This window comes from Diplotaxodon limnothrissa, linkage group LG16 (assembly GCF_057381915.1).
Source record: "Diplotaxodon limnothrissa isolate DT_005_m linkage group LG16, D_limnothrissa_male_GT1.1, whole genome shotgun sequence".
NCBI lineage: Eukaryota > Metazoa > Chordata > Actinopteri > Cichliformes > Cichlidae > Diplotaxodon > Diplotaxodon limnothrissa.
Window position 1 is genome coordinate 38441600 of NC_140611.1, and position 13768 is coordinate 38455367.

Below are 13768 nucleotides of genomic sequence, written 5' to 3' on the forward strand. Positions count from 1 at the left end.
TCTTTGGAACTGAGATGTTTATGAATCCCCATTTATTTATTTTTGCTGTATCATGTTGTTTTTGATGTCTTTTTATTATATATTTCTTGTATCACATTTGATTTGAGTGTTTTTGGCAACTTTTTATTAACAACAGTGTTAATTTTATAAAACAAAAAAAGAGTTTTGTCCATAACATTTTGAAACTATGTCAAGTACTGATCATGTTGAAGAGACAGAGGTCTCAGAAACTCGTGTAACCCTATAATGCCATTGTGCTCACAGTTCCTTCATGTATTGCAGCAGCATTTCTCTAACATGTGGAGAAACAGAGACGTGCTGGTGAAACTTCTTTTTCTTACACCATCACATCTCCGGGATTAAACGTGTAGTTAAACTGCTTCACTCTGACACACAGAGGAGTTTCAAGCAACAACTCTTTGCAGGTGAATTGGATGAACCACGCAACCTTATTGGCAAGTTGTTAATCATCAGACACAGATTGGTTCAAGCCACATAACCCAAAGCCTCAAAATATGGATTATATTATGATTTCATGATCGTGCATGGCTCCAGCTGCCCTGCTCTCTGCTGCAGGATTCAGCACTGTTGCAATGAAGAAAAAGGAAAGCTGAAAGACGTTTACCTATTTTACTTTATGACCCAAAATGTTTTAGAGGCCTTTAGCAAACTGGCAAAGGGTAAACGAGGAAGTCGTCAGTGACATGCATGAAAAAATAAACTGAACAAAAGAAGGGGAGGGAGGGAGAGGGGGAGGGAGAGAGGGAGGGAGAGAGAGGGCGGTGTGAAAAGTCTGGAAGCAGAAAAGAGCATCTTTGTCTCAAACATTAGTTTCAAGACACTAGCCAACTCAGCAGGCGTATGCTTGTTCATGTGCAGAGAAAATTAAAGAAAAAACATTGCTCGCAAGTGACAATGTGTGTGTGTGTGTGTGTGTGTGTGTGTGTGTGTGTGTGTGTGTGTGTGTGTGTGTGTGTGTCCGTACAGAGCGCCAGCACAGCAGGATGTACACTTGCTATACTGTGGAATGTGTATTAAGATGATTTTATTTCACAGAAAAGTGACTTTGAGTAAGAATGTGTGTGTGTGTGTGTGTGTGTGTGTGTGTGTGTGTGTGTGTGTGTGTGTGTGGAGCTGGTGTAATGTCTTTGTTCTACAGCAAGCGCACACATTAGCACACAGCACCAGATGGTGGGCTAAAATGAGACAACGGAAGAGGGGGAGGAGAAGATAGACAAGATCCTTCCATCATTTCATCATCATCCTTCGACTGTTTCCTCTCCAGAAACACAAACACACTGACATAAATAAAATAAAAAATCGGAAACTTCAGTCATATCACAGTTTTAACAACGATGCAGGACGCTTTAGAAAATAGCTGGAACTGTGTGGAAAGAGTTTCACACGACTCCAGGTGTTTTTGTGCTTCAGATGATGATGGTGCAACGTTGTTTCTTTACATTAGATCAAGTCGAGTGATGGGAAATGTTATGCTTATCAAGCACTAAAAAATATTAAATACGTGTGTAAGACTTTATTATCCGGCCCACGACACGAGGTGTAATTCCGCTTTAATTAAGTGGAATTTCAAGGAATTTGAAATTACAATGTAATTATATTTACCTATAAATACATGAAGGCAGGCACACTAGAACAAGGCAGGTTTGTACAGGAGTAAATGTAAGTAATATTACATACTGCATAACATCACGTATTTCACAATTATCCTGTAAGTACATTTAAGTTGTGCCTAATTTCTGGTTCTTTTACAGGAAGTGCACGTAAGTCATTCTCAGCACTGCATCATTTCTTGGAAAAACATCGTTTCGCCATCTTACACATACTTGTACATACTCTGTACTTTGTGGAGGTTTGTTCCAGGAAAGGAGACGCTTCTTGACTTTGCTCCCTCGTAGGTCACACAGACACTTCAAACTTTCATGGTATTTATTTTTTATTGTTGGAAATGCAGAACTTCAACATCAACATATGTAACGCACACTTACCCTGTAAGATGGGAAATGCTGCTTGGTTTTACCATAAATTTTCACACAATTATTCCATTGTTTCTTATTCTGGTGCTCCTGCCTTTAAGCATTTGTAGGCAAATATAATTACATTGTAATTTTAAATAATATATCTTTAAACTCCATTTAATTACAGGAGAATTACACTCTTAGTTGCGAGCAGTACTCGAAAGTGTTACCAGAGCAGAGCAACAGATAAAAAAATGATTACGATTGTAACAAAAACACCACGTTCATAGATTCTTGATTCTTTGAGCAGTTATTTTGTTAACTATATTCCAAAAATGAGGAAAAGTGGCTCCAGCTGATGCACTTACAGGTGTACGAGGCTTCTGTTTCAGTGCACTGGTGAGGGTCAGCAACGCCGTCCTCGGCCACGGCGAGTCGAAGCTTGCGGAGCTGTGCGAATGCTGCTTAAGTAAAATAACTCTCCAGCAAAGTGGGACGATCGTTCGGTTAATGAGGCGCGATAATATTATTAGAATTTCACTGTTTTAGGGGTTTTTGTTGTTGAGGTGATAAAAATGTAACCGCAGTGGAAAACACGCCGTGTCTATATGCAGCATTTATATCACCAGCCACAGAAAAGTGATCTAAAGTGCAGAAAGCATGAAACAAACACTGCTGCTACACTTACAGACAAAAGCTCGACTGAACTACACGTTTCCCCATCAGCATCAACCCCGTCGTTAATATGAACTTTGATCTTGTGATGATATTTCTAAATGATCTGTAATTCTGCCGCTACCTTTCTGACCCGGCCTGTAAACCATCCACTCCGTCACACTGTGCAATTTTTTTTAATTTAATTTATTTATTTATTTTACACAATTTCTTTTTTTTTTAATTTATTATTTATTAAATTTTTTGTAATCAATTTTTAAATGTTTTTGCACACATTTTTTATTTATTATTTATTAACTATTTTATTTTGCATTAATTGTTTTATTTTTTGCACACAATTTTTTAAACGTATTTATTTTAATTATTATTTATTTTATTATTTATTTATTTTATTTTGTATTCATTTATTTATTTATTGTTGCACATATTTTTTTTAAAATTATTATTTATTTTATTAATTGTTTTTATTATTTTTTTTATTAACTTCTGAAATAATTTTTGGGGGGTTTTGTTTCTCTACTGTAACTCTGTTTTTTCCCCATCAGCATCAACCCCGTCGTTAATATGAACTTTGATCTTCTGATGATATTTCTAAATGATCTGTAATTCTGCCGCTACCTTTCTGACCCGGCCTGTAAACCATCCACTCTGTCACACTGTACAATGCACTAATTAAACACAGAGACGGGCACTTTAAAAGCACTGGTCCCTTTTAAAAACTCTCACCGCTGAGACAGCTGCGCTTGATGACTACCACCGCCCTGAAATCCCTCGCCCGCATAAGCACACGCTGTTCTACACTTCAGCACATTAAAATTTCAATCAAGGAGTGTGTTCACAGCTCCATTATGCAAAACTGTAACTGTATTTGCTGCTCTTGAAAAGTGTTGTGACTGCTGAATAAATACCACCAGCTGTTAATTAGACAGAGGTGAATTCTAGTGGGGCGGACGGCCTGACAGGACAAGTGAAGGAGACAGAGAGACATTGGAGGGGAGAAAGGAGAGGGAGGCAGAGGAGAAGCTCTGAAATACTGCACATTCAAAAGGACGAAACCACACCCACACAGGCCAAAATGAGCAAAAGTGAAAGCGTGTCCCAGTTTCTGTGTCAGCAGTCCAAACAAACTCACACGTTTCTGTTTATTCACATATCTGTTAAACACATTCATCACAGATCTGTTTAATGTTTGTCTGTTTAACACTCTGCTGGTTTTAACACCACATCTGTCCTTTGTTGCTTTGATATCATTTGATATCATCTTATTCCCTTAATTTAGCATCAACTACTGAAACAGTTCCCGGTTCTCACAGTAAAGCAGGGATCTAATAAGACGTGCTGGGCAGACTAAATCAAACATTGTGACAAATATGAGGCTTCACTTCCCTCTACAGTGATGAAGGTGTAAACGTTACAGTGCAGTCCATTTTATATAATCAATAGCTCGTAAGCATTTATCTTTTTTGCTCCTTTGTCCATTTAAAGATGTGCTTTGTGGTTATTTACTTCTTTAACAGGTCATAAGAAGTCAGTTCAGTCATAAATGGTCTGAACCTTCATTAACAACACAATGAAATAAAGAGGTGCCCCTGAATCGAGCCTGGTTATGCTTCTCTCCAAAAACAGAATTCAGAGAACAATACTTGGCCTATGGGACACTGTGGGGCATCGGTGCAGAAGGACAACACTTTGGTGTTTGTGCTGAGTGAGTGTGTGAAGGAACAAGCAGGACCAATGGGAGTTTAGTTTCCTGAGCAGGTGAGACTTGAAGCTTAACTCACAGGAAAGACTATCAGGGTAAATGTATTATTTCCATCTTCAGTTCAAGCAGCCAGACGTTTTGGTTCTGATGTGTGATTTCAAATCGATTTCACAGGTTTATCAGCATTCATCTCCATTTTCTGTCCAGGGAAGCATATCACTATGACCACCTGCTCTGACCCATCCAGGGGTTTGTCCAGAACATCCCACGGCCGCTCGACTGGACTGAGATCTGGGGAACGAGGAGGCCAAGTCAAACACCTCACACTGCTGTTGACTCAGCCTGACTTGAAATGGCCAGTATGACCTCAGGACTGGTTATCCTAACCACTTCACCTGTCGACGGTCAGGATGTTGTGTCTGATCGGTGAACTCGGGTATATGGAAATCACACGTGTCGTCCCACCTGAGCGTGCACTCACGCTTTGGACTAAATAACTCGATCGGTGTTAAAGTGCAGTGTGTTTCTCAGGTTTCTCCGCTTCATGAGTTTTTCTCCTTTGCATGAATACAGCACAGGCAGACCCTCAGTAAGTGCAGCTGAACATGTTGTTGTTGTTTTTTACACCAACACAACATAAAGGAGAACATAAAAACAATGACGCACTCCACCTTAAACCGGTTCACGTCTGTTTTTTTTGCAGTATATTATTATCGAGCAGTAGAGCGATTCTGAGTGGACACGCAACAGGATGACAAGTGCAGACATTCAGGCACACATCTCAGAGAGGTATCCCTGGCAGACTGTCATGGAGTTCAGACATGCGTACATGGCGAGTGATCACATGTGCACGCACAAACACATCGCCCCGCTTCCTGTCTGCACAAACAGAGTTTCCTATGGGGCTCAGGGTCACAAGCTCACGTCTGTACGTGGAACTTCCCGGCAGCCGTTGAGGAAACATCAGTCGACGCGAGTGGAAAGAGACACAAGAGGGAGAAAGGCATAAAAAGCAACATGAAAAGGAAGAAGACGTAGGAAAAATGAAGCGGCGTTGTGAGACGGGCGGACCGGAGACAAAAGCAAATGTGACCAAATGAAAAATGTGATCTCTGTGCAGTAAAAATGATAGTTATCACCATCTGTGACAGAGCCACAGGTGTGCAGCACAACCAGGATGAAAGCAGAAGGGAACAAAATAACAAAACATTTATAAAACGAGTCACGGTGTCGAAGAGCAAATATCCTAAAAAACCATCAGGAGACAGCAAAGACGAAAAGAGCAACAGTTGTGATTATGAGCAAAACAGCTAATCATGCAACGTCAGAAAAAGATGGAAAAATAGAATCAAAGTGGTTTAAAGACGTCTTTATTGTTAAAGGCAGTGATGAAATTCAGCACAAACAATGCAGCAGAGGAAGACTGGAAGGAAAGACCCGATAATCTGAATAATATCTGCTTCACGACGGCCTCAGCCGAGTCGTCATGATGACGTTATCTGAAACACTCGGTCACATGACTGCTTAGTTGAGTAAAAAAAAAAAAAAAAGGAAAGGCAATATCACTGAACAGGAAGTGTATCATCTTTTAGGTCACGCATCATCCGGGCAAGTCTGTTGATCGGACCAAAAACAACATTATGAAAACAAAATCGTTAATAAAAAGCCGGACAGCGCCCCTCTGAGCACGTCTTTCACTGTGACTGGCTCTTACCATTTCTCGGGGTAGGAACATGTCTTCCTGCCGGAGGACCACCAGAGACACGCTCTCGCCCTGCCGCGTGCTGCGCAGCATGCACACCAGCTCCTCCTGGCCCACGCCTGTGATATCCACACCGTTTACCTACAAACGCACACACAGAGTCAAGACACCGCCACCATCGTCCCCATCCTCCTCCTCCTCATCGTGTTTTCTTATTCTGGCTCAGACTGTGCTGCACCTCGAGTATGCGGTCTCCAGACTGAAGACGTCCATCTTTCACCGCAGCCCCGCGGGGCAGAATGTTTTTCACTAGAATCGGACCGGGACCGTGCACCGAAGAATCTCTGGTCACTACAGTAAATCCAAGACCTTCTGGACCTACACACACACACACACACACACACACACACACACACAAATGAATGAAGAGGTGAATTATAGCGAGTAGCCACAAGTAACAGCTCTTGGCCTATCCTGACACAAATATCCTGTGTAGCTGCCCTTGCTTCTCTATTTTTATTCCCCGAGACTGAGAGTACAAATTTTACACTATAGCCTTCCTACACACACACACACACACACACACACACACACACACACACACAGGACCTAAACCACTCTTGAAAGCTCAAACAGTGTTGTTGACTCAGCTCCTGACTACATACTATAAGTGTGATAATTCAAAGCCTTAAGAGATTGCATGCGTGCATGTGTGCATGCATGTGTGCATGCATGTGTGCGTGCATGTGTGCGTGCATGTGTGTGTGGCTTTAAACCCTTCAGCTACAGCCGCAGTTAGAGTTCCTGCAGGTGTGAAATTGTTTAAGGTTTGTGGAAAATGAGGGAGAGATGAGAAAAGGGCACGAGAGGTAAGAGAGGAATGAGTGAAACAAAGTGGAAACAAAGAGTGAATGTTCCGGAAACGGGGGTGATGAATATTAAAACACTAATCAGTGAAAAACATGTGCACAAAATGTGCACGAAAGCATTCATACACATGCATGCGTGGACAAAAAGGCCACACACAGACGCAGGGACTGGTTGAGCGCTTTATAGACCTCATTAAGTCTAGTCTCTTTAGCAGCGCTAAGTCAGCAGTTTGGGCCAGTATGAATTCATATCAGCAGAAATGAACAGATCAATAAAGACTTAATAGACCCTGAAGAGAGAGCCTCGGGAAGACGGAGAGAGGAAGGACTCTAAGCCAGAAAACAGTGAAAAAGGAAACTTTTTATGGAGAGAGAACATCTGTAGAGACATGAAGAAATATTACAGACGCTGATTAATAAAAATCCAGAGTCACAGAAAAAAACCCTAAAAGAGACTCTCGTCTAATTTTACCTGAACCTCAAACTGAGAGCACACACGACTCCTGAAGAGCTACAAAAAGTCATATTCACAGAAAAATGATGAGTGAGGCTCGTTCTGTACACAGGTGTGTCGCACCTTTCTTTAAATCGATCCTTAGTCTTCGTCCTCCTCTCTTATTGGCCATCAAGCTAGAGAGGGCGGGGCTTTTCTTCAGGAGGGGGCTCTCACTTTTCCCCTTCGGGGTCTATTTGAAAAACAAGCAGCAGTAAATTCATTGTTTCACATTTCAAAACCCCAAACAAGAGTGTGGCATTTATTAAACAATATATCTGTTACAGCAAAGTCTAACACACACTGGTCACCTTGGAGTCGCCGTAAAAGCAGCTCATAGAAGCTGCTTTAAATTTAAGATGTTAAACATCAAACAGGTGAGAAAAAGATCTAAACGTGCTGGGAAAAAACAGTATCGATAAAGTCTGCGTACGGACGCGTGCGAGTCTGGGGAACAGTCCATCACATCTGCATGACAGGAAAAGATAATCAGCTGCTGCCGCAATGCCAGCTGTTTTAAATGTCAGCCATGTCACCATGGTGATGCTGACGACAAAGTTGCATCCGTTTGTGTTTTAGGACTTGATCGTCGTAGGAAGGAGGTCAAAATAACACGAGGTTTGAACCCGTTTCTACAATTACAGCATCTAAAGAATTTAAAGCAACCCAAAAATAAAAAATAGTATATTTAGCACTCGAAATAACAGACCATGGGAAATATGGTCTGTCTTTAAGGAGGAGGTTGGAGAGAAGTTAGCACTCGCTCTAGAAGGAAAGGTGAGGAGACCGAAGCTCAAGCCCGGGCTGTATTGTGTTTGCCTGTGCACACATTAATCATTAAAACTGCAAACTTTTTACAAAGCGTGCACGACAGATGCAAAGTCTGTGTCAGTCTGTGGATGTGCAGCAGAGGAACTTACACTGAAACCCGGCTCGAGGCCGGCCGTCTCTTCCGCCAGCCGCACGGCTGAATTCTCCGAGGGTTTAAACACAGGTTTGGCTTTGACAGGGGGCGGAGGCTCTTTGGTGTTTCGGGGGCTGCCGGTGGGACCGGTATTATTGCCAAACAGCTGACCAATCAGACTCTTCTCATAGCGCTCTCTGTTGAAAGAAGGCACGACTTCCAGGCGTACAACCGGGGAACGCATCGCCTGACGGAACACATCCTGAGATCTGAGAGGACGAAAACGAGGAGAAAGTTTTACTTCAAAGTTTGTAGCACATTACGTGCACAACAAGTGGCACACGCTGAACATTAAAAGGAATCATGTCATTAATCAGAATTACACAGGAAGAGCAGTTATCCATCTCTGACACAAAAACTAATTACTGAAGGGTAGATAACTCAATCAGGAGAAAAATACAAAAAGACACATGGTATAAATATGATTATGAATGACAAAAAATGTCAATTAATTGGTAATTAATATAAATGGGATATCTGATTTTTGCAATAGGATCATTCATCTTAAAAGACTAACTTTCATTTCTAAGACTGGCTGGTGCTGCTCTGACAAGTAAGCAAAGAAAGCTGATGTATAATCAGCTAAACAGGAGTTTAAACTAATGGCAGATTTTATATTTCTGTGTGCAAAGGTTAATTCTGACATAAAGACATTATAACCTAACCTGAAATATAACATCCGCACATTTTACAATGTGCCACTGCTTACTGCTGGCTGTTCTGTGCATCTCTTAATGTTTTTCTCAGGAGTAAGACAGGAGACAACACCGAGCCATGACACCTGTGCAGAAGGCCATCATAATCTCATGATCTATAAAAAAACATCATTTTGCAGGGGATTCGTCTACATCAGATCCCAATAAGTACGTTAGGGGAACGGTTGTGTCAGAAGCTGCAGTACACACCATTATTCTCCTCAGATAACTGACAGAGCAAATCCAGTTTATTAGCATTTTATTGGGTTACACACGTATCGTTTCCCTCCCAGATTACGAGCGCATTATAATGATTAGAAATAACCGTAACCAGACACTATGTTTAGAAAGTCCTGTGTGGAACCTAATAAATCACGTATGGAATTATAATGATTTTTTAACTACTTAAAGATCCACTCAGGTGGGGGAGTTTCCACGTAGAAGACTCAATCGATAAATCAATAAAGAGTCAGCCATCATGGAGTACACTCACTGAAACACCTGCGTTCTTATTTATTTAGTTATCTTACTATGAAAACATCCAATCTGGGACAGCAGTGCTTAGATTGTCACAGCCAGAGGCTCGGTTTATAGAACAATAAAGATCAAAATTAGGAAATTAAAATGTGAACGGCTGACGGGGTTTCCTGGGATCTCATTTCACACCCAGTCGTCTTTCCAGACTTAAGGCCGCCACCTTTATGTCCTGAGTGGGGAGCGTGTGTCACCGTCTCCCACACTGCCGTTGGTCCTGCCCCAAACTGCACAAACACGGTTTATCAGTCCTCTGAGAACCGCAGAAAATCGTAAAAGCTGCGACTGATTTCGGTGCCTTTACTCTTTGGTCTTCCAAATACTTCAATCCAAAACAAACATCAGCGTTCTGACATTCTGTGCCTGCAGAAATGTACAACTTCAGTGGATCTCCCACAGTAACATTAAAACACTTCCCACTGGACTTCCCGACACGTCCACGCTAAAGATGTGTTAGTGGGAATGTGTCTATGATATGTTGTCTTCCTGTGCTGGGCTCTGAGGAAATATTATTTTTGCTCTGTTGTTGAAAATTAAAACCACACCCACAAACTACACCCTTTTTGGCTCCTACCTCAAAGCACACTGTGTTCTGTTGATCTTATGTGCTGCACAATAATGTTTAACATTTAGTATTTACTGTCATATTCCCATATATCATTGTGATGTTGTTTATTCTATTACTCTTGTTCTCTTCTGCTTGCTTTCTTTTTTCTTTCTCAGCAGGTGACCCAGGTGATTGATATATGCATTTTTTTTCTCTGCCCGTTCTGTTGGTTTTTGTCTTTTGCCCTTCTCCCCCGTCCCTCTTCTCAGCTGTTTCTCTTTCCCTCTTTCTTTCTCCCCTTCTTTCCCCCAGTCAAGTCTGTCCCGTATTCAGTAAGTGAAAATAAAATAAACAATAAAAGGTGAATCAAATGGACCATTACGGCAAGGCTGGGATGGTCAATTTGGTAAAGTAAATCCGTTGGGCATCTTTCTTTGCCTTTAGACAACAATTCTGATGGCAAAAGAGCCAAACGGGACAGGCCAAAAAAAAAAAAAAAAAGAAAAAAAAAAAAGAAAATTAAAACCACAGTTTGATGTTTTTTTTCTAAAAACATCTGGGAACACCTTTTTTTACGAGCAACATCAGACGCAGCCGTGAGACTGGCTGCTGCTAACATCAGAGAAACCGCTCTGTGCAGCTGTGCTCAGCAGACCAACGTCTCAGAAAGCACAGCACGATGACCACGCCCGGCTCCTTTCTCGTCCCGTCGTTGAGTGAATATCATTGCTGTTACAGGGTCAGTGCTTTGTCCTCCATCACTGCGAGTCTGCTCCTGAGTGCAGGGAGCAAACGTCACTAAATCTGGTGTGAAGAAGCTCAGTTTCCACTGATAAAGTCAGATTTGGCAACAACAGCATGAAAACTTGGACTCCACAGTCACAGCTGATGGTGGGGGTCTCCGTGCTGAGAATGTTTTATTGGAACATCTTGGGCACTAATATCAAATCAATCATGGTACCAATTAAAAGCCTTTATGGATATTTTTGCTGACCACACGGATTTCTTATTGCCGTCTACTAATGGACACTTTCAGCATGTCACAAAGAAGCAGTACTGTCAAACTGGTTACACTGGTTACTGCTAACCATATCTGATATCAGGAGCTCTGCAGCGCAAGTGCTCAGCTGATAAAGCCGCATAATTTCAATATGGACCAAGATCTCAAAGGAGGCTTCCAGCATCTTGTTAAATCTGATAACTAATGTGAGAGTAGGGCAGGCCCACACCACGTTAGAGTCCCCCTCTGTGAATACATACATGTGTAATACACATTCACGGCAAACTGACTGAGCATCATATCTGCCAGGATGTGTGTGTGTGTGTACACATGTTTAGACATGTTTGTGAGGACAGCAAATTGGCATGCTATTATACTTATGGGGACAAAACACTGGTCCTCACGAGTTTGAAGACATTTTTGAGGCTCAAAATGTGGTTTTAGTGTCAGGATTACAATCGGGTTATGGTTGGGTTTAGGCTGAGGGTTAGGATTAGGTATTCAGTTTTGAAGGTTAGGGTTCAGGTAAGGGGCTAGGGAAAGCATTGTGTCAATGAGATGTCCTCACTAAGATATGAAAACGTGTGTGTGTGTGTGTGTGTGTGTGTGTGTGTGTGTGTGTGTGTGTGTGTGTGTGTGTGTAGACATAGCTTTCAGGGGGATCAGTGGACTTTCTGTGGCCCACTTTTGCAGGATCAAGCTGCATATCACAATATCACACCTGCCATGACGGAACAATACTGAGAGAGCATGTGTGTGTATGTGTGTGTATGTGTGTGTAATACAGTCCATTCAACTTTGTTAATGCAGACTGACGATATATCACATGTAAGATTAAGGGTGTAATACAGGAGAAAAACTGTCCGTGTGTGTGTTTGTGTGTCAGCGAGTGCACAGGGGGCTACACACCTGTCTTTGAACAATAGGTACAAACCTCAGCGGTGATAATCCATTTACCTACAGTACAGCATAAAATACCTCACGCGTAATCTCATTACCACAGTGAACACTGGACAGGAACTGTTGTGTGGACTGAATACACAGTGTAATGTGGTGCAATCAATATAATATCCGCATCTGTGCCTGTAATCTGTGGCAATTGTTTTTACGGGTGTCTTTTATCATTTTAATGCTCTGTAATCACATTACATCTCTAAACACTCGTGTTTATGTAGCCCTGTTCAGGCTTCAGGGGCACCGTGAGCAAACTCCAACATTTGATCTCCAAGGTTGAACAAATCTTTCCTTTACACACACACACACACACACACACACACACACACACACACACACACACACACACACACACACACATTGTCACTTGCGAACAACATAAAGCAATGTTTTTTCTTTAATTTTCTCTGCACATGAACAAATTAATCCAGAAGCAGCTAAACATCTGCCAAGTGTTTTTCTGCATTTCTTTGGATTTGCAGTGCTACCTCACAGAAGGTGAGACAGCAGGGGAAGACAGGTTTATACTTTAGTTTAGTTTTTTCACTAACTTGGTAACAATACCACAAATTAATGTAATTTTAATGTATCCAAACCTACTTTTAAAGTTAAGTGCGATTATATTGCTCCATTAACCAAAACTCACAGAAGAAACAGCAGCTCCTAAACGTAAAGCAGTTCTTTCTTGGTCCGTACACAACGTGGACATTAACTGTAACACGATACGCTGTGTTTATTTTATTCTACGGCCGTGCATTTATTCTAATAGAGCTGTACTCACTGGCTGAAGGTCTTGTCCATGAGATCGGTGTCGTTGATTTTCACGATGCACTCGTCTTCCTGAAACAGGCCGTCCTTTCTGGAGCGGCTCTCTTCCTCCACTCCACGGATATACAGACCAAGAGCCCTGACGGAGAACATGCAAGAACAGAGCGAGAGATTAAAGGACGTTTTCCATGCACAGGTTCACAAACGCACAGAACTTCTTGCATGCAGACAGACGAGTCTCCATATGGTTTACTTTACCACAGTTATGGTCATTTTATCTCCAAGCTCCGCTGTGGGTTTCTACTATAACTTACAGTCCTGTGAAAAAGAAAGTTTTCACAAGACTCCCTGTGGTCCTGTGAAAACACCCTGACTACTTCCAAAGGAATGAAGAGGGTAACTGATCATCAGCAAGTGTGAGCACCTCTATAAAAACAGAAGTTTGCTGGTCTGGAGCTTTGAAGCACGTGCCAACACGATGCCAGGGAGGAAAGATGTAAGCAATGAGCTTATAGATGCAGCTGCTGCTGCCCACGAGTCTGACAAGGGTTATAATGTCATTTCCAAATAATTTGATTATTCATCATTCTGCAGTGAGAAGTGGTAGATATTCAAGAAAGATGCTAACGTTCAGAGGGCTGAGCATCCCTGAAAATAATAATAATAATAATAATAATAATGGATACTTTATTGATCCCCATGGGGAAATTACTTGTTTTTCTCTGCATTTGACCCATTCACTCAGTGAAGCAGTGGGCAGCCCACTAAGCAGGCACCCGGGGAGCAGTGTGTAGGGACGGTACCTTGCTCAGGGGTACCTCAGGGTAGCCGTTAAGTGGATTCGAACCGCCGACCTTCCGATCATGGGGTGACCACTTTACCTACTGAG

At 41.9% G+C, this 13768-nt stretch overlaps 1 protein-coding gene across 1 annotated transcript in view; it reads right to left on the reverse strand.

Annotated features, from left to right (window-relative positions):
- Nucleotides 1–13768, reverse strand: part of LOC146616660 (partitioning defective 3 homolog B-like) — a 237406-nt gene that overhangs the window by 139422 nt on the left and 84216 nt on the right. Inside the window, exons 7-11 of the mRNA XM_085374833.1 lie at nucleotides 12893–13018; nucleotides 8338–8590; nucleotides 7502–7610; nucleotides 6294–6433; nucleotides 6068–6196 (exon numbers count right to left, since the gene is read on the reverse strand). Coding sequence (XP_085230959.1) covers nucleotides 6068–6196; nucleotides 6294–6433; nucleotides 7502–7610; nucleotides 8338–8590; nucleotides 12893–13018 — 757 coding nt within the window. The remainder of the gene's footprint in view (nucleotides 1–6067; nucleotides 6197–6293; nucleotides 6434–7501; nucleotides 7611–8337; nucleotides 8591–12892; nucleotides 13019–13768) is intronic.